This window comes from Colius striatus, chromosome 9 (genome assembly GCF_028858725.1).
Source record: "Colius striatus isolate bColStr4 chromosome 9, bColStr4.1.hap1, whole genome shotgun sequence".
Lineage (NCBI taxonomy): Eukaryota > Metazoa > Chordata > Aves > Coliiformes > Coliidae > Colius > Colius striatus.
The window spans coordinates 13,004,922-13,029,120 of NC_084767.1; the positions used below are offsets into that span (position 1 = coordinate 13,004,922).

General features: G+C 48.7%; 1 protein-coding gene across 1 annotated transcript in view; it reads right to left on the reverse strand.

The window, feature by feature from the left end:
* NRG2 (neuregulin 2) overlaps nt 1-24,199 on the reverse strand; it is a 135,257-nt gene that overhangs the window by 7,954 nt on the left and 103,104 nt on the right. The window contains exons 4-6 of the mRNA XM_062002556.1: nt 18,848-18,968; nt 10,632-10,690; nt 923-946 (exon numbers count right to left, since the gene is read on the reverse strand). Coding sequence (XP_061858540.1) covers nt 923-946; nt 10,632-10,690; nt 18,848-18,968 — 204 coding nt within the window. The remainder of the gene's footprint in view (nt 1-922; nt 947-10,631; nt 10,691-18,847; nt 18,969-24,199) is intronic.

The following is a 24,199-nucleotide window of genomic DNA, read 5'->3' on the forward strand; positions in this document are numbered from 1 at the left end:
ACATTGCTGGGTCAGTGTTTTTAAACAAAGTGATAGAGAAACCTCTCTGCTCTCACTTGACTGAGCCTTCCCAAACACTCACAGGAAACCTGACCTCAAGGATATGATCACCCAAGTGCACACTCAAGAGACACTTGATGTCTTTCTAAAGACAGACTGAGGAGAATGGAAGAAAATACCATTCTGAGCAGTTGGGCAGGGACAGATAACTGCCCAAAGGGGACATTTTTAGAAGCATCCAAGCTACTGTAGTGTTTGTCCAAACTTCAGTGTGATGCTCAGCATCACACCCTCCCTCTCCTGGCTGGCTGTCGGCTTTCCTGGGCTCACTGACAACTCCTCTCATACCACCTCCCCTGCAACAACTTCCTCCCATCCAAGAACTGAAATGAGCCGCTAACCTTTCGGAGGAGGAAAGAGGAGAGCTGTGCTCCTGACCCTTTGTGGGATCCAGTGGGGGTTGGTGTGTCCAGGACGGCAAGTTCTACAAACACCCCAACTCTCCTAAAGCTCACTTTGCCCTTGCATTCCTGTCCCCCGTTCCCAAGTGGTGCCTGCTGGCAGCCTTCTGGATGGACACAGGCTCCAGCTTCTCAGTTAAATACACAAAAGCATGTGGAATGAGATGTATGGCACTTGTAAGGCCCCAGTCACGCCACACACACCAGGCTGCTGCTGGACACAAAGAAAAAAGTGCTGCTAAAAATACACGTGCATTTTTCCAGGCTCAAGTTCAGGTTTGGTGTTTTGCTTTGGTTTGGTTTTAGGTTTTGGTTTGTTTTGTTTTTCAAGCCAAACATCTATCTTGGTGCCAGGGAAGAGAACAGAACAGCTGATTTTTTAATCATCCCGTTAAAGCCATAAGTATAATGCGGGCAGCTCTTAATGGCTTCTGATTAATAAATGAATGGTTGTTCCATACCCTTTAATTCAAATCCAAGATGCTCTGCCAATGCAGAAAGAAGACAAGGAAGAGAAAGAGAAAAAGAAAAAAAACAGGTCTGTCAGAGATCTCTAATACACAAACACACACACTGCAGTTACAGCAGGTTAGCTTTCTGTAGGCTCAGCAGCAGCTACACAGGAGACAGTGTATGCTTCGGAGCGTTCCAGATCCCCACCAGAGCTTACATCTCACGTACAGAAAGACCCAAACAAATTGCAGTGGAAGTTAATCATGAATTCTTTTAGTTAATTATGAATTCTTTTGAGATGAGCCATGTTTGTTAGTGCCTGATATGGAATTCACAGTTTAGGCAGGGGAAAAAAAACAACAAAAAAACAAAGCAAAAAAGGAAAGAGCAAAGGTGCACTTGTTCTGAAACAACTCCCAACAGGGCAGAGCAGACAGCAACCACGGGCACCTGGGACACACCACTCCTCCTACAGGCAGCACGTGCCCTGCATGGGTCCCCCATCCCACACAAGGTGCTGGGCAGAGATATGGGGTCCCGTGTGGGGTCCCACGTGTGGTCCCAGGGCTGCCCCGGTCACAGGGCATCCCCCATCCCCTGCCTAGAGGCACAGACCTGCAGCTCAGCCCTTGATCCCAAGGGAGAGGCAACGAATCCCCCACAGACCCAGAGTGCAAATGGCACTAAGCACTTCCCGCAGGCTGTGCTCCTCCAGACTCCCCTTCTGCCGTGGCTCTGCACCATGACAGAAACACATGTGCTGAAGGCAGCACACATCAGAGCGTCTGCTTCAGGTTCATCCTCACCACGACTGCAGTTCACCTTGCAGAGACAGTGCTGAGCACAGCAGCTCATTCAGGAGCCAACAATCCCCTTATACAAAACAGGTGCCCCAAATTCGGTCACTTTCCTGCTACAGGCCTCACCTAAAGGCACTTCTTACACAAACATTAAAGTTCTCCATACTTACCAGTGTGCACAAAAGTGAGCTCTGCTCTTCGCAATCACCATGCACACAAGACTATGTGCAGCTTGGAGATGTCCAGCTTTATTTACTACATTTCCATAGGGACTGCTCTTTGCTGCACAAAAACATGAGCTTTTGTCTTGCAATGCTGTTCAGGCTTTAGGCAGCAGGGAAATCAGCACTAATCGTTATGGAACATGGAAACACATTTTCTAAAGCAGGTTCTTCTCTTCAAATCAATGCTGACGTTTAGGGGTTTTTTTTGGGGGGGTGGGAGCTGGGAGAGGTGGGTTTTTCTACATTTTGTGTAATTTCAAGGCCAGGAAAGGTGGCTGCTCTCTGCTTCACTCTCACGTTTGTGCAAAAGGAAGGGCAAACTCTACCATGCAGTTTCACAGTCGTCTTGAACACACGGCAGTGACAGGGACACAATTGTGGTGGGCAGCAGAGAACAAGACAGAATACATTCATCCTCAGCCTCCTGGTTACCACTGCTAGGCCTGACCTTTCCAAAGGATTGCTGCCATTACACACACAGCTTTGCCTGACACTGACAAACACATGTACAGACACATTACATCTCATCTACACATCTGCATCTCATCTATACATCTGCATTTCACATATACATCTACGCTGCTGATCCGTTTGATATAGCTGAGCACTGTCTATACTGACAAATTCCTCCCTGTCCCAGTATTTGCTGCAACACCTACAGCTACAAATGGATGCAATTTAAAACATTTTCCCAGGGGTTTTTTGCAAACTCAGAAACACCCTGGCAAACAGAGGCAATAGGCATGGCCTGAGGAACTCCAGCCTCCACACCGTCCTTCTCACATCAGAGCTGCAGTTTCTTTTGGCTCCCAAGTCCATGGAGCAGATACAGCCATCTGGCTGACTGGATTTTAGCTACAGGTTCCCCAGGCAGGAGGGAACCATGCGGCCACGCAGCAGCTGACTCCAAACAGCTGACTCCAAAAAGCCTGACCCCAGCCTGTGCTCCAGCATCCGATGTCCAAGGCTGCTCAATGCTCCTCTACCATTGTCCCAGGCTACAGGCATTGCTCCTGTATCACCCACAGCTGAACACACCAAACGGGGTTGCTCTCCCCATCCCCTCCCAGCCTGGGCAGGTACTGCCTTCTGTGCTGGGAAAGTGAAGGAGGAGACACTTCCAGAGTAGGCTGTGATTTGGGATCTTCTCTAAAGAAGATCCTGTTAGATACTCAATATGTTAAAATCCAAAGGGTAACAAGACAACCCCAGCTCTAGGTAAAAATATTGCTTCAGGATGTGATGTCTCTGCATTGAGCAGAGGGGTGTCATCCTCAGGTAGCATCCTCATACCACAAAATCAGATAGAAGACAGTCCTACACTTACTTGATCGAAGGGGCTTTGTGACTATGTCTTTCTCTGTAGTGTTTTTTACCTGTTTTAAAATATGAACAGACAAAACCATTTAATCTAAAAATACCTTTATAGGAGTAACACCTCAAGGCAAGAGAGCTCTCCCCGAACTGTAGATTAACAACATAATTAAGAAGGATAAAAGCCTTAGCAAAGAGCTGTGAAATCTGGGCCTGTGCTCACATGGACTACAGGTTGCCCAAGAAGGTTGTTAAGATGTTTGGTTACTGCATGCATTGCTCCCCCAAACACGCTTGGGTCCCTCAGAGGCTGAGCCACAGAGTGTGCTCCAAGGCACGGAACAAAGTGAAGAATTTACACCTGAGCACCAACAAGACACGCAACTGATAATAAATTGTACTGACAGGAGCGATCCTTGCAGCAGCCTGGTGTGTGTGGGCTTCCCTCAGGAGCTACAAGGAGCAATGCAGGGCAGTCCCCAGCATTGCTAGGGGCAGAGGACACTGTGCTTGTGCTAAGCCCTGGGCAATACATGGGATCTCCAAGTACAGAAAGGCTGCAGACTTTCTATAAACTGCACAGACATTTAGCCTGTCCAGTACTGCATTGACAAAAACCATTTGGTGGGCCTAAAGAGCCTGGATACATAACAAGAGTATTAGCAAGCTGCTGTGGATCAGCATGCAATTAACTTTAGGGGATCCCAAACGGTAACCTGTACTGCTGTCCAGCGGAGAGGAACAACCCTGTTATGGTAAACAACAAATGGCCTGCAATTACCCAGCCACACCGCCCTGCAATCAGTGGTCAATGGTGATTGTGTCATTGAAAGGAAGGTGCAGAATGTTTGTGGAGATTGAAATGCTGCTAAGCACGGTTTTAGGGTTCAGATGAGTAAGAGATGGAGGAGGAAACAGGCAGGTTAAAAAAAGGAGTATTCTTCCACACATCATTTTCATCTTTCAAACAGGGAGAGAATAACTGCTGGATAAATAAATGAAGAAGTGGAGAAGCTGAGATTAAGATCTAGACCTTCCTAGAAGAGCTTGAAGCAGTGCATTTATCCCTCTGCTCAAGAGGACACTTCAGCTCAGTGTAAGCTGCAAGCATCCAAAACCTGTCTGTCACAAGGGTCCCTTTTATGTGCCTTGGTGATGCTCTACACTCCTCCATCTGCAGCCTGAGGACTTGAGAGTGAATGAGACCATCCCTCAGGAAAATAAGAAGTCTCTTACCTGAGAAACCTACAGGACTCTGCTTCCCCCCCAGTTTAGCCAGCAGTCCCGTTTCCAGCTCAGAGAGCCTGGTACAGACACTCCAAGTAGAAACAGTTGATGCTTTTGTGACTGGAAAGGCTCTATGAAATCAACTTCCTTGGAAAGAATGACTGATGGGAAGACCCAAACATTCAGTCTATGGGAAATGAGTTACTCAGGGCCAGAGTACTGCTGCTGAGATCACTGCACACATCACACCCAGCGCCTGGGCCCAGGGTGCTCAACAGATGGTGGCTCTCATCTCGGAAATACCCGTGCTCCTCATTGGTGGTGGAAGGAATCTGCAGTGCTTATGCAAGGAAAAGGCCCTGACACGCAGCAAACCTATCAGCAGCCAGACCCCTCACACTAAAGGATGGCTACAGACAGGGAGACCTGGGAGACGCATCAGGCTGGGAACTCAGGACACGCAGGACATGCTGTGCCATCAGCATCCACTGCAAGCAGAACTGACCAGACTGTCAGCCACTGCAACACTCGCATTTCTCAGCTCAAGCTCTTCTCTTCTCTGTTTCCAGATGACTACACTGAATGCAACAAGAGTAACCTTCCTTCTTTGTCCCCTTCAAAAAAGGGATTTGATGCCTCAAAAACAGAGTGTTGAAAGAGTCTGAAGCAGAGTATGGAACAGAGGTGAAGAGAAAGCCTCCTCTCCCAATGGCCAGCAGAAAATGCTCCCCCACGCTCCCAAAGCAGACCAGTAGAAAGACTCCGACTATGGATTAAAATTCCATTTGTAAAGAGGCCACAAAGGAAACTTTGGGGCAAAAATGGTGAATATGGTAGATTACGTTGTACCTGAAGGACAGCTCTGTTCCAGGATGTTTACAGGCAGGTTACAGACTTCAGTCTTAACTAGGACACAAAGTAGACAATGAAAATGTTCCACTAAAGAAGAAGATGAGCAGAATGACATTTATCCTCCAGATCAGTGGCAATTATTTTTGGAGATGAATAAATATCAAACTTGAGACAAAATTTCAGATTCTACAGAGAAGAGACAAGCATAAACACATAGCTCTATCCAAAACCTCTGAAATTGTTCCTCAAATCATAAGTGGAAAGAACCCAAATGTGTAGATTTAGGCAAGCTAGAGACTTTCCTTCTCACAATGTTTAACTTTCAGTATCTCTGCCCCACCAACAGCAAAAGAGCTGCCAATGTGATTTACAAACCCTTTAGAACCAGCCAGCCCAAAGCCTGGCAACTTACTGGCAAACTTCCAGTTTCTCATAGAAAGAAGAAGATTGAGTTGCATCTCAATCTGATGTAGGACATGCAGCTGCAAAATAGAGGTGTCAGCATAGCTTTTTTGTTTGTTTTGGGGGTTTTTGTCAGTTTCTTAAAAGGCAGGATGACTTTGGACATGCTGCTGTCGTCCAGGGAGAGCTGCAAGCTGCAGCTGTGCCCGTGAAGCTGGACTCAGGAGAGCTGTCAGTTGGGTGAGTCTCCAGTACCTACCAGAAGCTCTCATGTGAGAAAGACTTCCTGACGCTTTTGTGATATTGCTGAACCTTTCTCCCACATGTGCCAGCAGGGATGAAGATCTGACTGCAAAGGGAAAAAGGTCCCTGGGTACTAATGGTTTGGAGTCGTTCAGGCTGCAGATCAACAGCTTGATGCGTTAAACTTCTGTTCTCACTAGTTCATGGACAGTCTGTGACTCTGGAGAAACATCTGATAGCCAAATCTACGAGTTCGTACTCATCACCCTCAGCACCTCTGCAGGATGAAGGATCTCACCCTGATGGCAGCACTAGAGTTCAATTAGCCAAATGCTCATCCTTGGGCTCTGATCCCCCTGCAGTGATGACAAATGGAGCCTGGGCTATGAATTTGGGCCCAAATCTCTAGCACAGATGTCTAAAAGCCAACTGAAAAAACTCTTGAGCTTCTGTCTGAACTACTGCTGCAAAGAGGGAGAACAGTGGTCAGAAAATGAGTTCACAAGGTCAAAGACTACCAGTATAGCTGGTTACTCCTTGTCTGCAAGTTGCATTCCCATGGCCAGGGAGGATCCCTGCTTCAAGTCAACTTTTGGAGTTAGTATCTTCACCAGAGTTACATCATAACTGCAAGATCTAACTCATGAAACTAGCAGACAGTATGACTTTACCATCATGCGTGCAATACCATATGTGTATTGATTATATCTGCAGCTACAATTGTATGGAGACATAGAAAGATGAAGACCTTGATGTGCAAAACATTGCAGTGAAATGATTTAATGGAAACATGGAAACAATTCTCTGTATTATATGGAAATAATTCTCTGTACTCTCACCTACCAGGGCATTCCTGTTTTATACAATGATTGTATAAATCAGTGACTGTCCCCTCTGTTTGCTGGGATTAATCCTCCCGTCAGCCTGAATTAAAACTGCTTGAAGTGTTTCTTTAATGTCCCTCAGTTATATTGTACAGTCTCTACAAGGCTTCCTCTTACAGGTTAGCTAAAGCATAGACAGTGTGATCTGCTAGCCTTGATCCATCAGCCACTTCCTCCTGCGTGGATGGAGGTGTGCTCAGAGACCAGCTGAGGTCAGAGACATTTCACAAGGAGAGAAGGGATCTAGCCAGGCTTAGATCGGCACATCTGAAGTCAGTCTTTTCTTCTCAGATATGTACCTTTCAACTACTCTAACCTCAAGCAACGTGGGGTTGTTTGCTCTGACATGCCTCCTTTCTTCCTTCTCCTGGTAGGTTTTATGTTTTGATGAATGTGGGAAAGCCATCTGTCATAGTGTCCTAAGACTGACCGATGATAAACAGGATCAAACTTTTTGGTTTCCCTGAGATACTTTGCCCATACAGGATCAGGGATTACTGTGCATCAGTGTCTCCAAGGCCCTTGTTCGTGTTGCTGCCTCTTAGCAGATTCCTGTCAGTCTGCTGACGGATGGCAGCCAACTGCCTGTGCCTACCAAGCCACTGCTGTGCAAAACAAACCCGCTGCCTTGGGGATCCCCCATACAGTCTCAGCCTGGGTAGGAAACAGACCATCAGGGTGGCTTAAGCTAAGGCAGGCTGAAGGTAAAGGCAGGCTCAGAGAGCTGACACAGCCAGGGACCACAGCTCTGCTCACAAGGGGCATCTTTTTGCATCCATTCTCACCAAGTCAGCTGCCTGTTTGCATCCATTCTCTCGGACAAGCAGCTGGGTCACAATGCTGCACCTTTTTCCTCCAGTATCTCAATACATTTCCCATTACATTTGCACTACAGTGCAAGTGAAATAAAATGATAGCTCCTTGCAAGCAGATAGGAACCAGCTGCTGAGATACCTGCTGGAGTTCTGCTGTTGCAAATTCCCACCAAAAGCAAATGCTATTCATCCCAGTAAGGGCTGGGCCAGGACAGACTGGGAAGTCTCCAACCTAGCCTAATGATACAACCTCTAGTGGGTTTCTCTGTATCAATCTGTTAGAAAATAGCAATAGTGTGAGCACAACATAGAAAAGAAGCTGCATCTTTAACATTTCCTCTTTGTTTTCCAGCAGACAGGTGTACACTCAGAATGTACACCCCGAATGTCTGGCAGTAAGCACTTAACACAGCGACACAGAGAAAAGTCACACACAAGAAAACCCATGTAAGTACATCTGATTTTCACCTTCACAACTGCAGGGGTCTGGCAGGTCTTTTGGATAGAGTAAAACAGACCTCCAGAGCTGCCTGTCCAACAGACAAAGACAGCATGAACTGCTGGAGAACACCAGGAGTCCTACCTGAGCAAAATGTGTACTGTGGTTCAAATGAGTGAGATGGGAAACTGCTCTCAGGAGGAAGATACACCACACCTGGGATACTGCTGGGATGCTGCTCCATCTCCATTGCCAGCAACGAGTCTGCCAGCTCTTTAAACAACAGCATCTTAAATGTAGTTCGCTCTGCAGAGGCTGTTGCTCAGCCCTGGGACATACCTACTCAGAGTCGTGCTGTAATATTTAATATTGATGTTAAAGACTCCAAAGGCTCTGATCTAGGCCTGAAAACCTAAAATACCCCAAAAGCATTCAAAACACCAGCGGTGCAGGCGTCATTATTTACTATTTAAGTATCTGTCAAGTGCTGGCAGTGTTCTCAAAACGTGAATCAGGACAGAGCTATTTCATTTCCAGTGGAAATGCCTGAACCTCATTTAATCTGTTTCAGCATTTGACCTGTCAGAACCCATACGGGATGAAGCACCGAGTGAATTACACTGCAACAACAACTTCTACTGTGCCCTAATTATTGATTAAAGCAGAAAGCAAGCATTTGCACAGTCCAGACTGGAGTGCAATGGCTTCCCTGTGTAGAAGAATGGCCAGTTCAGTGCATGCTTTTCTGCAGTGTTGCTGCTATGTACATAACTGTGACCTGACAGTGAAAACAGCTATAAACACACATGAATCATCTTCTTAGATGATTTTTATCCATGTTCAGACAGGTAAACTGGATTGTTAAGCTGCTTTTACCTTACTGTCCTGTGGTTAAAGCAGAATTGAGGTAAGAAAATGTACATGTGCTGGTTTTAAAGTTGGCATTGCTCCTTTAACACATTGATACAATTCCAACAAATCTCACTGCCATAAAACAGCTGAATTCTACAGTCTGGGGGGAAAAACAAACACATGCTGTTTGCTCTTGCTGCACATCAGCTTCACCAGGTGAGCATCCCACTGCTGGGGTCCCTGACACTTAAAAGCAGAAAGGAAACTCTTTTGTATCAGGTTAAAGATCAAAACAGAACATTTCCTTTGGTCCTTTTAAAAAGAGCTTACTGGGGTGTTTTAGTCTGAAAGAATAAGTCAATGGAGGTTTTCACTTCGGCAGCCAATTTGGAACAAAAGGCAATGTAAAAACGTCAAGCTGTCCCAAGGGCCTCACAAAGCCCATCTGCATCTTGTCTGCATACTGTGTGGAAGGGAGACTAACTCAAACACCAGCTATTAGCAGGTGCTAATGGGACTCCTGCTAGTGCCAGCTCAGGATGAGGGCTGCAGGGTTTCTTACAGAGGGTGGGAGAAGGCTTACTGGCAATCAAGGAGTCATCATGGAGAGGCATCTCTCCTTTGGTTCCCACTAATTAGAACCACTTTTGTGGCTCTTTTCAAAAAGCCTGTTTTTAAAACCACCACTTGTGGTGGTGCAAATGGCCAGGATGGAGGCAGGACAGGTCACAGAGAGGGTCGGCCCAGCTGATTCTCTGGGCTGCAACTGCTCCTGCTTACAGGTCAGTCCTACCCAGACCAGGGCCTCGCTGTCTGAATATGGACCCAGAACATTTACCTGCCTTCAGCAAAATGACCTAATGCTGTCTCTAAGTGAGGCACCTCTGGAGACACAGAGCCTGTAGGAACTGGAAAGCAGAAATGGGGCAGCATGAGGTGCAAGAGCTGTAGGGCATTTGCACCCACTGAATATGAGGTTACAGGATTGGTCACTGCAAGGCTGTACAGTCCCCTGGGAGAGACAGGAACATCTCTGTGTCTGGGAGGGATGCAGCCTGAGATGCCCTGTCAGCAGACTGAGCCTGGATCCGTGTAGGAAGCGCTGGGGCAGCAGCAGCCCCCAGCGTGACCTCTGTGGCTCCAGAGTGCAGGTCCAACCATCTCACCTGAACAGCTACTGATGCTTGGTCTAGCTTCTGGAAACAGAAACACAGGCTCACCTCAGGGGAAGGTTCATTAAGGCCCTCGCTGTGATCTCCTCAGTTGGTATTGAGAGACTTGCACCCTCTTGCAAGAGCCATGAGCAAAGGCATGTCTCTCGCACTACACAGCACGGTCCATCTGAGGCAGCAATGCTAGCAGATACAGCTCATCACACACACTGTTCTCATGCAACACACCACATAACCTTGTGCCTGGTTTGGATTTTGCATGAACAGAGCAAACAACATTGAGTTCAATCAGCAAGGAAAGCAGAACCCAGAAGGGGAGATAACAAGAGCCCCGATTCTCCTCTTGGACACGATCACAACTCCCCTTACAGCCAAGCAGAGCTGGGACCGCGCAAGATTGAGCGAGGGCTCTTGGAGAACAGAAGAACCTGCTTTAAGGACACAACACAGAGCTACAATAACCAGGGAGAGAGAGAAGTAGAAAGAGACATACTGGAGAAGCTGACCATTGCGAAATGCTGACACCGGTCTCCTGTGAATTCGATTGGACACCTACCGGAAGAAAGAAAACCAGAGAGAGAGAAACAAGATAGCAAAATGACACCCAAACAGACCGAGCTGAGGCCCCTTCTGATCCCTTCCACAGCTCCTATCTCACTGCTTTCAGCCTTCGCCCTTACCTGCATCCCTAAGCCCTAGCCCAAAGCTGACACTAAGAGCCATCCCTGACTAGACCACTCTACATCCACCGCTGTGCCCGGGAGGTTGTAAGTGGTGTGGTGCATTTTTTTTTTGGTCTTCAAACATACTTTGCTTAGGATCTGGCATGTACAATCGCAAAGGCAGTTTCTCCAAACACCTCTGTCCGAAGAATCCGTTTGGACATCTGGAGGGGAAAAGGGGAGAAATCACAGAACATGTCCAGCAGCGTCCTTGAGGCTAAGGTCAGAAACAAAAAGTGCATTGTGATGAATGGAAAAAATCAAGGCTTCACATGTGTATTCACTCCTTGCTTTGCCTTAACCAGGCACCTGCGACAGCAGCGTTCCAGCCCTATTTTTGGCCTGCTACAGACAGCCAAACCCCTCCTTGCCTCCTCTGCCTGCCTCCTTCCTTCTCACCTGCTAGAAGCACCTGCTGGCAGAAAGATCAAGATGGGCTGGGTGCTACTTCCAGAGACCCTCCTTGGAGCTGCTATCTAGACAAGACTGGTGAGAGGCACCAGAGAGGAACCAGAGAGCGGTGAGCAGCGGCGCAGGCGACAGGGAGCGTGCAGACAGCCAGCGCCTTCCCATCGGCCGGGCAGTGGGCTGGCACCGAGGAAGCGTGTGCAGAGTCTCTGTGTTAACAGAGAGAAAGGGACAGAGAGGAAAGCTGAACCACGCAGGTCTCACACTGCCCAACTGGTAAGGCTGTCTCTGGATGGGCAAGGCACGAAGCACCAGTGAGAGCAGTGCGGTGCTGCAGCAGAATGCTGTGGACCATGGCCAGCAGCGAGCTCCATGGCTGAGCCAGGTTTGGGGAGCACAGGTACATGGGCAGGGGTGCAGGGGGAGCTGCAGGACCAGGTAGGGTGCAGCAGCACCCACACCCTCTGCGTTGCGGTCAGCCACAGCTGTGGCTGGCCCTGGGAAGTGATGGCAGCTCAACTGTGGGTGGTCAAATGCTTCTCCCCCAGGCATTTATCTCTCTCCCATGCTTCACATCTTTTCTTCTAGCCTCTTTGGATAGTGCCTCAAAGTTATCCCCAGCTTTCTTGAAGCTTTTACCTGCTTGTCCCACAAACCCCTCCGTCCCCAACCGAGCTCTCCCTCCTCTGAGTTTCAGAGGATTTTATCACTCTGGCATCTCAACACCTGCTGTCCACCTTCCTGGGGTATCTCTGTGCCTCATACTTGTCAGACACTCCTCACTCTCAGCTGCCAGCTGCAAGATCACACTGTCCCTCAGTGTTCAAGCAGGTCCCAGCTGTGTAACTAAGAAGGGGCTGAAAGACAACTCAGCAAAAAGGAGAGAGACAGACCAGCAGCCCCAGCCTGGCTTAGCTTCGTTGGTCCCCTGTGAAGGATGGCGAGCAGCCAGAGCGGCCTCAGTATGGTGTCAGGCCCCTGAGTAGGCCATGGGACAAGCTGCTGTACTCCAGGGACAGCCCAAGCCTCAGCACTGGGCACTGGATGCCTACAGGGAGGCTACAGATGTGCCTCTGGATGCAGTATGATCCAAAGAGAAGATACAGCCAATAAAAGGATCCATAATCTCTCTGTCCCCTACTGTCTTTCTCCACCTCAACAGCTCCAAATCTGTCCATCTTTCTTTCCCCTACAGAATGCATTTCACAGTTCTCCAGGGCAGGGTGCCCCTTGTCCAGGGGACGTTTCACCTGCTGTCCCTCTCACAGAAGAAAGCTTAGGAAGGCCCTGCATGACTAGTGTGTCTTTGTTACTTGATTTATTGCTGGTGTCCACAGAAGTTTCGGTAGGTTGGCACTGAGCAAAAGGAGCTGGTGCACCCTCAGTGCCCATGGCCAAACTGTTTCCATGCTATGCAGCATCTGGTTTCTGAGACCTGTGTTCACACCTCCGTGCAGGAGTGTGCTGGCTGTTTGAGCACCCTGAAGTGCTCAGGGACAACTCAAGGGCCTTGCTCTGCACGAGGCTGTCCTGAACTCCCCAGTCAGACACTGCAGGTTTTCTGCATTCAAGTCACTTTTGTAAATGGAAATTTGACTGCCAGGTCAGGCCAACATCTTGGAAACAATCTCTCTCTTTTGTCATCCTGGGACGTTCACCTTGGAGCAGAGGAAACACCAGCAACGCCGTTTCAATGGCAGCCAGCTCCCAGGGAAAGCCCAGCCCAAGGGGATACCATCAGGCACGGGGCCTGTTGGCCTTCCCTCTGATGAGGCAGAGGAAGTTGGTGCTGGGAAGGGGCGGGAAGAAGAAGCCCTGTTGGCAATCAGACCACAAACCTGAGGCGACTGGGTGATGCAGACTCCCAGGGACAGCCCTGGGGAAAGCAGCACTTAGGAGAAACCTTGAAGAGATGGTACTGGGGTTTGAGCAAGGCATTCAAACCAGAAGATGTCTTCCCAATCCTTTTTGAAGTTTATTCATCACCACTGATAGAGTCATGAAGTTATTCACAGAGTCTTCAAGGGTCTCTAGTTTAGCTTGCAACATGCTGCTGCCCATTTGTTTGGAGATGTCATGTATGTTGTGAGCACACCAAAGGGCCTCGAGGGTGCTGCTGAATGAAGCAAGTGTCCTACCCTCCTCAACTTTGTCTGAAAGGACAAAGGACCTGACTGTCTCAGGTGCACATCTGCAAGAGGTGAGCCAAAGCTGGAGCTTCAGTGTGCCTGAAGCTGCATGCCATTAAAGACACTGAAAATTAAGTGAAAACTGGTGAAAGGAAATAAAAACCCAAAGAAAGAAATCAGTGAGAAATGAAAAAGCAAAACATGAAAGTGGCAAAGAAGCTTTGATGCTGTGACAGGTACCATATAGCCCATCTTCAGATCTCTGCAGTCAGCCTAGCGTGGGTGGGGAGAAGAGCTTTCCAGACAGAAGGCAGTAGATAACTGTCTTCTCTGGTTTAGGACAGCTCAGGCTTTTCATCTTTAGTTACCAGTCAATCAGCACTGGGAAACTGACAGAAAAGCCCTCATGAGCATGAGCCCCTTCTGTCACCTCTCAAGCTAGCACACAAGCTGTCCAGACACATCTGCTTCTCTGGAGCCCCCAGGTTTCAACTTCTCATGAGCTAGGCTTCTGGCAGCAACAGTGACCAGGAGACCCTTGAAAGCATACAATGCTCGTGGTTCCTTTTTCTTTGGCTGGCTTATACTTCTAGGCTGCTGAGATGATTTCTTATTCTTACTAGAGCTCCAGATGTGACTTCTAGGGAAGAAATTTCCAGCACACATGGCACAGGAGTCTCCCAGTCTGGACAGGAAGAGCAATGGAAAGCTCTCCTTCTGCATGCAGAATCTGCTGCCCGTGGGAAGTGCTTCCAGGCAGCTCTTCTTCAGTGGCCAAGCATATGGCCTGAGGGATACACCTGAAAGCTGAGGCTGAGAGCCGTGATATGGTCTTTGATCGTGGCATACTTCTTCCTGCATATTTGACCCTAGTCAAGAGGTTCTGGCTGGCTATCCCAGACAATCTGAGTCCCTCCTCTTTTTGAAAGCTCTTGCAGGGATTACACAGATGGTGGACTATTCCTGCAAATATTACCTTTCAACCTCCTGCTCTACTCACTGATGTCATGGAGGCCCAACATGTCTCTCCTCAGAGGCCAAGGGAAGTGGGCAAAGCTGTGTCTGTAGGAATTGCCTTGGGGAAATACAAGGCTGCACCAACCTCTTGCAGACAGCACCTTGTCTCCTCTCTCTGGCCAGTGTGGAGCACCCCTAAGGCTGCCCTTGCCTAACTGCATCCCTCTGTGCCTAACTAGGTGCACAAAAACCCTGCCACATTTGCAAATCTGGTACTTGCCAATGCCACTGATGACAGGGGGCAGGGATCTTTTTCTGTCCAGATTATGCCTTTGCTGGAAAAAGCCCAATTCTTTCATTTTTTATCAATTCCTTAAGGCTTTTTTTTCCCACTCCACTTAAAACAACATCCACAAAGCTCTGCTCTTGGGTTCAGGAAGAATTACAGTTCAATATTTACATAGTAAAACCCCCAAGAATCAGTAAGGTGTTCAGCTAAATAAAGCATCTCAAAAGGTACAAACCAAAATGGTTTGAATGAGCCATTTCCGTGCTGTTTGCAGAGCTCTTACTTACGAAAAATTGAAGCACTTTGACCTTTTGCCCTGTGTTAGGGCAGAGCAATAATTACTGTTAATTATTATTTGCTACTGTTAGTTAAGAACACCATTATCACAGTGTTCCTGCTAGAAGCAAAACTGCTTCTGCCCAGCTGTTGATCTAAATCTTGAAAGGGCTGGGACATCTCCTTTGCTCCCCCAGACCTTCATTAAAGTGTGCCAGAATTCGGTAGCTCTCATAATGCAATCCACATCACAGAGGAATGTGAACGAGCAGGTGCTTCAAAACAACAGGATAAGGAGAAGCTGCAGCAGCAGGACACAATGCACTGATACAAGCAAATGGAGAAACGTTTCAAGCACGTTGCTCATTTGTGCAAAGGGTTGAAAAGGAAGACAGTTCTGTTATTGTCCCCTGACCAGTCCCAGATGATCAGGCTCTGGAGAGCCACAAAAGGCTGGACTCCACAAAATTGCTGATGGGAAGAAAAGAAAGCAACCAGAATAAATGCAGAGGCCTTATCCAGAGCAGCTAATCAAGGCATGTTTGCTGTATAGTAGGGTTCAAACCGCAGGGACATCCGCTTCTGAACCCTCAGTGGAGACAACAGCACAGCTCCAACTGAGCTGTGGGAGCTCAGCAGCATCCCTGCTCTTGCCTTCACTGAACCTCACTGTTGCAGGGTCAGCTCCCACACTCTGGTGCTTCTCAAGGGCCTGCTACAGTTACATGGGCATTAAAAAGAAGGCATCGAACAGGATGCACAGATGGGCCACTTGAGCCTGACAAGGTACCTGTCTCATCACCCAGGATAAGCTGCCTGTGAAACCCAATGGGCCAGCAGATCTGCAACAGGATGTGGAGATTTTCACCCCGAGCTCAGCACTGCGGGCTCCTCGTTTCCAAGGACGTTGCAACACATCCCCACAGAACTGCTCACATACCCAGGCAAAGCAACATCCTCGTGGTTGTGCAATCTGCAACTTGTGCTGAGTGAATCAGAGGAGTCATGGGGAGGGATGGCACAGCTCCGGGCACCGCAGTGGAGCCGGGCAAGCTGTGCTGCAAGGAGGACCACAGGCATTGGGGATCAGCCTGGCATCCACCCCTCTGCATGGTGCTCTGGGAAAGCACAGCGGAGCTGGCAAGGTGGCTAAGCCCTGAGAAGGATCTTTCCCCTTTCCTGGGAAAATCTGCAGAGAACAGTTATACAGGGAGGAGATCAGTAACTGGGCTTCTAGGAAGTGAGCATGTCATTTTGTGAACTGGTGATTTGCATACATCAACTAGTTTAAAGATGAATTGATCTTTTCTGTTTCACTTTGGAGTGGTTGTTTTTCACTCCTTGGCTTTCACTATTTTTTTCCTGAGGTCCTCCAGGCCTCTGACCTCACTCTCTCACCTAATGCAGCGCAGCCAGTCCAAACCCAGAAAGGCTGTTTTTCTGTCAGCGTTTGTAAGTCCTTCAGCCTGCCTCCTGCAAGCACAACCAGTCCAGCATGACAGGGGAGGTATTGCTCTTTAAAGGTCCGTGGAAGTCTTCTGATCCCATGCAATTTAGGCAGGTCCAGGGTACCAGCCACTTTGACTGCATCAGCCACACAGGTGAGTCACGGAGTGTGTTCAAGTGGGCACAGAAGGTCTGAGCAGCGATGAGACTTGGCTCTATCTCTTTGTTGGGGTCTTCTGGTTCCTGTCAACAAGAGCCTGAGGCTTTCTAATTTACTGGGGCTGCTGAGTCAATGCAGTATGTGTGTGGCTCAGTCATTCCCTCCGTTTATGCCGAAAATCTGCAGAGGCAGACCACACTTCTCCCATCCAGCTTCCAGGTGGTCTGTTTGCAGAGTCAGGATCACAGCACAGATTGCCTCATGTTCAGGTTTCCTTTGACACTAGCATGTGTAGAATCTACTTCAAATGAAGGACAACATTATGCAAGCACACAGTCCAAAACACCAGGACACAACTCCTGGAAGAGCTCCGGGTCGGCTCCAAGCTCTTCCCCGCTGAGGAACACGCAGTGTCCAAGGTCTAGCTGAAGTGTATTGAAAAAAGGATGGAGCAGGTGGGTTTACAGGCAAAAAGCTTGTTCCCCAGAAAACTTAAAAGACCAAGAGGAACACATTTCTGGGAAGCCTGTTAAAAAAGAATAAATTAAAGGCCAGCTGCCAATTTTGGTGATATCTGTAACAAATCAAGCACGAACCACTGCAGGAGAAGAAATCATTTGAGAACCCAGCTGCTCCTTTTGCTCCAGAGCACCAGGGGTAACATCTACAGGAAGTGCTTGTGGACATCTGCAAATGACAAAGCCCACTCTGGGAAGGTGAGTACAGGACGGTGGCAGGTAGTGAACACGAACACTCACAGATTCTGTTTTCTGACAGCTGGTGTTGGAAGGGCTGGTAACATCACATGAGAGCTGGGCACTAGAATCTCCTGTGTGCTCGGTGAAGGGGGACTGCAAGCTGGCACATGGTGACAAAAGACACCCAAGGCCCTGCTGACGCTAATTGGAACAGCAAAGTAGGAACAGCACACAGACACATATTGTTCCTGGCCTGAGGTGCTCACGTGGCTCTTGGTTGAGCTCCAAGGCACTTGAAGAAGTTCTGCCCAGGAAGTCCTGTGGCTCTCCTCTGTGCTCATGTCTCAGTGTGGCTGAAGGACCATGGCTGGCTCTCACGTTACAGAGCTTGGAAATGCAGGTCAAAGCCTCCGCCTTTGACTCCTCCAGTTTCTCCTCTGTACCTGTATCATATTCTCCCTCACAAACCATAGCAGCAGATCTCCTGTCCTACTGTGAGAAGGAAAATGTGAAACGTTTCAGCATTTTGCTGGTTTGCAGGCAGACAAACGTGAGGCTGTTTATCCACCATCAGCCTTCTCCAAGGATCGTCCATGCTAGTGGGAAAGCCATTTAATGGGAACTGCTCTGCTCAGTTTAAGTGTTCCTGCACTCCTCAATAACGAACTATTGTCTCCTGGAGCCTGGAAGCTCTAAAATTACACCATTTCAAAAGCCAGGATTTCTTGTCTTCAGTCTGTGACTTGATGATACACCCAAGGAGAACGAACATTCAGATATCTCTCCAAACAGCAAGGTCAGAAACTACTGCCCTGCACAGAGCTAGGCACCAGCTCGTGCTCAGCACAGGGGCCGATGCAGGGCCAGGGGTGCTTTGGAACCATGTCTCAGCAGTCAGACTGTGCTTTCCATTTCACCTGGGACATGCTCTGGGGCTTGATGGCTGTAAGAGGCTTGAACCAGAGGTGAAAAGGTCTCACATCCCATTCCACACCCGTTGCACTATGCAGCACCACTTTAACCTCTCCAAGAGACTTCACTTTAAGGACAACTTGGTGTTTCTGCCTGTTGGGGTTGGGGTTTTCTTGCAGGTTTTAACATTTGAAGGGGAGAAATGAAGAGCCCACAGCCTTCCACAAATTGGCACAGGGAGGGGAAAAGCTGTGTGCTGAACCTGCCTCTGTGCTTGTGAGCTAAGATATAAGTCTCAGCAAGGGACCCCCTCCAGTCTGTCACGGAGGAGAGAGGTGCCTGTGCCCTAGGGAAAGCCTCCTGCTCATAGGGAAGGACACAGAGCTATGACCTAGCTCAGGGACAGTAAAAGGGACCCGACTTTCCCTGAAGCTGCAGAGGAGAAAGGGAACAACGGCAAAGGAAAGAGCCAGGACAAACACATTCTCAGAGAAAGAGTGAGGAAAAGTGAACAGTGGCACTCACACAAAAAGGAAAATATGAGCCCTCCACCCCCACCCTGCTCCTCTAGTCTCCCTTTCTGAACCTGCACAGCTCAAAATGCAACTGTCATGAGAACTCCAGAGCTACCCCTCCTCTGGCAGTTGTACAGAGGTCACCTCTCCCCCAGCCAAGTAATTTCCATATTGGCACAAGAACTGCACTCACTTACTTGCAAGACAGCTGATTAATCCCCTCGATGTAGTAGCATACCCCGCCATTGACACAATAGGACTTGGCTGTTTCGTTGCATTTTCTAGCATGCCCGGACCAGGAGGAGAGAGTTGTGGTTACTGCAGGGGAAAAAACCCACAAACACACACAGAGAAAGCATATATGGTTATTTCCTTTGTTGAGCAATTCTGTTTCCTTAGATGATTTTCAACCAGTTCAATTGCCAAAGTAAAAACCCCAGAGCTACAAACCTCAGCCTGTACCTTTAGACCCACCTTCACCTCTCCAGGTCCCAGGGGCTGTGACTTGACCTTTCCTTTCCCAGGAAAGGTAGCCAAGTGAGTGAGAACTTGAGGACGTACCTTCCTCTAAGCAGCCAGCATGTCTGGACAAGATCATATTTTTGGCAAGATGTCAGGAAAAGTGCCCCTTTCCCACCTCTCCTTGCCCCCCACCCCCAGAGATGCTTGTAGCCCTGCATCAGAGGCAGGCAGGAGGTCAGGAGGAATGTGTGCCTCAGTCACAGTGACATGCAGCTGAGCCCTCATCTGCATCATGATACCTGACCAAGATCCAGAGATACTGCAGGGGACATTTCATTGCTCCACATCTCTGTGAGGAAATAACTTCTAAGAGCCAAAAGGAAGTGCCTTTGTTGTCCCAGGAACAGGTCCCATGCAAGCAACAACAGCTCCATCTCTCCCTCCCCTATTTCTGAGCATTTCTCTGTCATGCTCCAATGGGGCTCCCTCAAGAGACTATGCAGAAGTTCAGCAGCAGAAGTCATCCAGCCCTGGTGAGTGCTGAGAGGGAGGCAGCCAGCATGACTCAAGCTTCCTGGGATACAGATGCTTTTCCAAATTAAAATCTCTTTCTGGAGAAAACCTTTGCAGGCACGTAAGGTACAAACAAAACTGATGGCACTCTGCACGATTCCACTGCAATTCTCATCTCTGAATGACTCAGAGTAACTTACAGCCCAAATCAGAGTCTCCATAGGCAAAGCCAAGGCTTCTGAGAAGGGAACCAACAGAGGTTATGAAAGTACAGCAGCTGTAGGGAATGCAGACACGTCTTCACGTCACTGAAAGAAGAGTTGGGCACTCAAAAGCATCTGCTCTGCTTTTTCCAACTGAATACTTAATCTGATTAAAGAGAGTCCTTTTTCCTGGATTACTCACCTTGCTTATACCCTAACACATTTACATCTCCAGCAGCATGGCTATGACCTTTATAGTGCCCTTTATGCTGTACGTGAGGTTTCTGAGGAGATCCTCTCCTCCATCCCATTTTCCAAAGCATCACCAAACCTCACAGAGAGGCTGGTGACTTCAGACCAGCTGCTAAAGACTGAACAGCCCCCTGACACGGGATTTGAGGAAAAAGGCTGGAGCCAGAGCCACAGGCAGGAGCCGAGCAGGGTGGCGGGAGCAGCCACGGAGCGTGCCAGAGCCTGCCCGCAAGAGCTGCTCCCACACTGGAGCCCCTGGGCCTGTCCCAGGGCTGCAGAGGGCTCAGGGGCTGCTGCAGGAGCTGCCTCTGGCTGCAGCCCAGGCTGACAGCACACAGCTCCAGGCTGTCATGGGCAAAGGAGAGCTGTCGGCACCCTGTGAAGCCTCCCACATTTGAGTGATGTTTGGCACACGAGCAACCAAACGAGCTTGTTCTGGCTTTTGTGCTTTCAGGTTGTCTCTGGCTGCACAGGGTCTGTGCCTCTCTGAACGAGGAGCCTGTGCTCAGGCTGGGCACAGCAGGGGCAGCCCACACTGTTACCTGCAGCCCCAAGCTCACTGACCACTTTGCTGGAATCGGTGCATTGTCCAGCACCATTGTCCTCTGTTCACATAGGGGAGTCAATGCCTTCCCCTGCCTGACACAGTCAGGGCTGTGCACTGAGCAGATCTATTTCTATGCTTTCCCTTGAATAACCATTGCCTCTGGGATTGTCTTTTCACAGTCATCCAGGGCAGAGCACATTGTCCCAAAGTGCTCTGCAAACCAGACATGGCAAATACTTCAGCAAAGACTGATAATGCACATGGCTCTGGGACAGCAAAGAGCTGCTCCCCTCCCAGGGCACATAGTGCCAGCCAGCTGGGAGCCAAATGTGCAGAGCAGGGTACACATAAGAGTGTGTGCTGGGGTTTAGACCAGACGATGACTTGACCAAACAACCAAAGTAGTCCTTGCAAAAAACCCTCAAATATGAAAGCTCCCAAACTTCTGTAGGGCGCTCCCTTCCAGTAAAGATTGACGGGAACTAGAAGCCAAAGCCACCGTAATGGCTTTGTAACAAGCCTGGATAATTTATACCATTACAAGAGAGAGTAGGACACTTCTTCCAAGGCCAACGGAGAGCTGCAGGTTCAGGACAGGTTCTTAACTATGTGATAGCCCTTGGGCTTGCTCTGCAAGGCCTCTCCTTTAGGTGTTTCTTGGTCCAGCCACTCTAACCAAATGTCATTTTAAAAATGAATGTGAGAAGAAAACCTAGCCTGGCAGCACACAGCTGTGTCCCAACACAGAGCCAGGGCCAGGCTGCAGACAGGCTTCAGATGGAATGGCCCACGGATGAAGAAGCAGCACAGCCTTCAGGGGAGCTTTCCCTCCTGCAGCCAGCACATGTACCAGCTGCAGCAAGCAAAATGATCCACCCAGCACAGTCTCACATCACAAACCCTACAGGAGAGGATCAGCAAGGGAGAAGCAGAGAAGGTGAAACAAACACAGAGCCCAGAACCCTGCCCACAGAAAACACCTCAGATAAGAAAAAGTGGATGGGAAGATGCAATGCTGTGTGATGTTGTGATGCAGGGGTGGATGCCAGTGCTGACCAGATGGACACTGCGTGGGATTTTCATCCCACATAAATTGTTTTGATCCTTTCAAACAAACAAGAAAGAGGCTGCCATGAATGAGGCCTGGGACATGTCTTTGTGCACTTTCAGAAAGAGCTGTCGATGCCTGTCAGAAAAGCACATGGCTGACCAGTTCTCCCAGAGGCGTCTTGTTGAAGTTGTTTTCAGTCCTTTTTTCTGCAAGTACTGTGCCTTTTCTCTCACAGAAGCACGAAGTGTTTTAAACCCAAATCATAGAACCACGTTACTATAGTCCATTTGTTAGCAGCAGAGATGTAGCAAAGACCACAGAAGGAGGCAGCCAGCCCAGTCCCTTGTTGAGAAGGGCATGTCACAAAATACCAGCCAATGTAAGGCTGTAAGCTGTGCAAGACTGTTCAAACCAAAGCCCTGCCAGCCTCTGCAGGTGGTCAACAGGCAATGTTTGAGGAGGGAGAACAACATGAGCACTTGTGACGAGCTCCGGTGTTACGTACACACCGTGCAAAGACACACTTGGGGATCCAGGAATGGCTTCCCACAGGCATTTCACCTGAACTGCCACACAGTACCCGGCAGGTTTTACTCCCTAGAGGCTGCTGTGGTAGAATAAGTCCTTCATCAGCCTCCAGCTCAACTCCATCTATCCCAAATGACTTGCAAAGTTGTACAATTACTGAGCTGGATGAAGATCTGAATAAGCAGGGGAGCAGCCTTGGGTGCAGCAGCAATCTGGGTGGATAGGGACTCACAAGAAGGCAGCAGGATGCAATGAGGAGGTCAACTGTCTCCCCACATACTTCAACAAATTAAGAGCAGGAAACAGGGAGTGTGCATGGGCCAAGCTACAGAAAAGAAATCATGAAACTAGGCCAGTGTGTGGTTGTCCTGAGACGAGGGCCTCTGCAAACACACAGGCAAACTTGTCATAAGGCTCCTGCAAGGTGACACGAGGCCTGGAGCAGCTCAGTCATCAACGAGTCAGATCTCCAGCCAGTCTTAGTCCCAGGGCTGAGAACAAGGAGGTGTGGAGAAGGAAAAAAGAGCTCCCTCTTGATGGATGTGATTGTGAACAATCTGAAGCCACATTTCATTGTTGATGTCCCAGTCAGGAAGGACAGTGCAGCATTACCATGAGAGACCCAGAGCACTGCAGTCATCCGGAGCATCTGCGTCCCACCGCACACCCACGGGGCCAACAGCATTGACAGGGCAAAGGAGCAGAGAGCCACAGGCACTGGCATGTGGCCTTCCCTCCACACAGCCCATCTGCACAGAGAGGCCATCACAGGCAGTGCAGGCCCTCTTACACAAGTCCCACCACACACAGCACTTAACCTCTGCAGACCACTCACCAGCCTCTCCTCAGAAACCCTGTGAGACACTCCCCCTGCAAAGTGTTAGTTAAAGCAGCCTGTATCAGAAGGTATAGTTAATTTCTCACAAAGTACAGCTACTGTGGAGGAAAGCAGGGACACGTGAGAGCTTCAGTGCTCCTTTTTTTTTTTTTTATATAAATAACTTTGGCTGGTGGGTTCATAGAGTACAGACACTTTATTCTCTCAATATTTAGACATTCAGTTAGACAGATGAACTCAGCTGGTTGGAGAGTGTATACAAATTGCCTGCTCTGTATATGCCTCATGTACTTACTGATAAAACACAGAATTGCTGAGCTTCCTCTCAACCGAGTTCATCCAACTCCTTGTCAGTAGAACATGTATGAGGAGGTGTCTGGCCAAGCTGTTCCTCGGCTGTAGCGCTGTAATCCTGGCGTGAGCTGCGCTACATCCATGATTTACACTGATTAATACACCGAGGGGCTGTTGATGGTAACCATTCTCTCTGTGGCAGATTTCTGCACGTCTGGTACAACACTCTCATCTCTTAATAAACCTGAAGAGAGGCTGTCTGCTCACTGGACATGAAATAAGAAGGGTCTGTGCAGACTGGGGCTTGCCTGGCAGCAGACCGGGCACTCTGGAGCCCATAAAAATCCTGCTCCTGTGTGTTTAATAGTTTGGAAACAACCCAGTATTTACTCTTGCATTGTATTGAAATAGATCCTACTGGAACTATGTTCCCAGTTGCTGAGGGGATCATGTGGATCAATATCTGCAGAGAAGTTGTTCCATCCCAAAATACAAAAATCAGACTATGGGTCACTCAGAGCATCAGATACTGCAGATCACAACAGCACACCTCCCACCTGCACTGTTCAGGTGTTTCACTGAGAACTTTAAAGGTTTCTGAGCACTAAGGGACTGCCAGTTTCCACAGGACAGGCAGCTATTGCAGGGGCAAAATCCCGTGCTATTACAGAGCTTGTATTTGCTCCTCGAGGCTGACCAGCTTTACGAAGGAGCCTTTCCTATGCTTTTCCCTCCCGCAAGGATCCCAGAGTGCATGTTAGCACTGCAGCATTCCATTTTTCCAAATCCCCATCATCAATTGTAATAGCAGCAACATGATACTTCAATGAGGGGATTTGTTCAACAACCTAAAAAGCATTT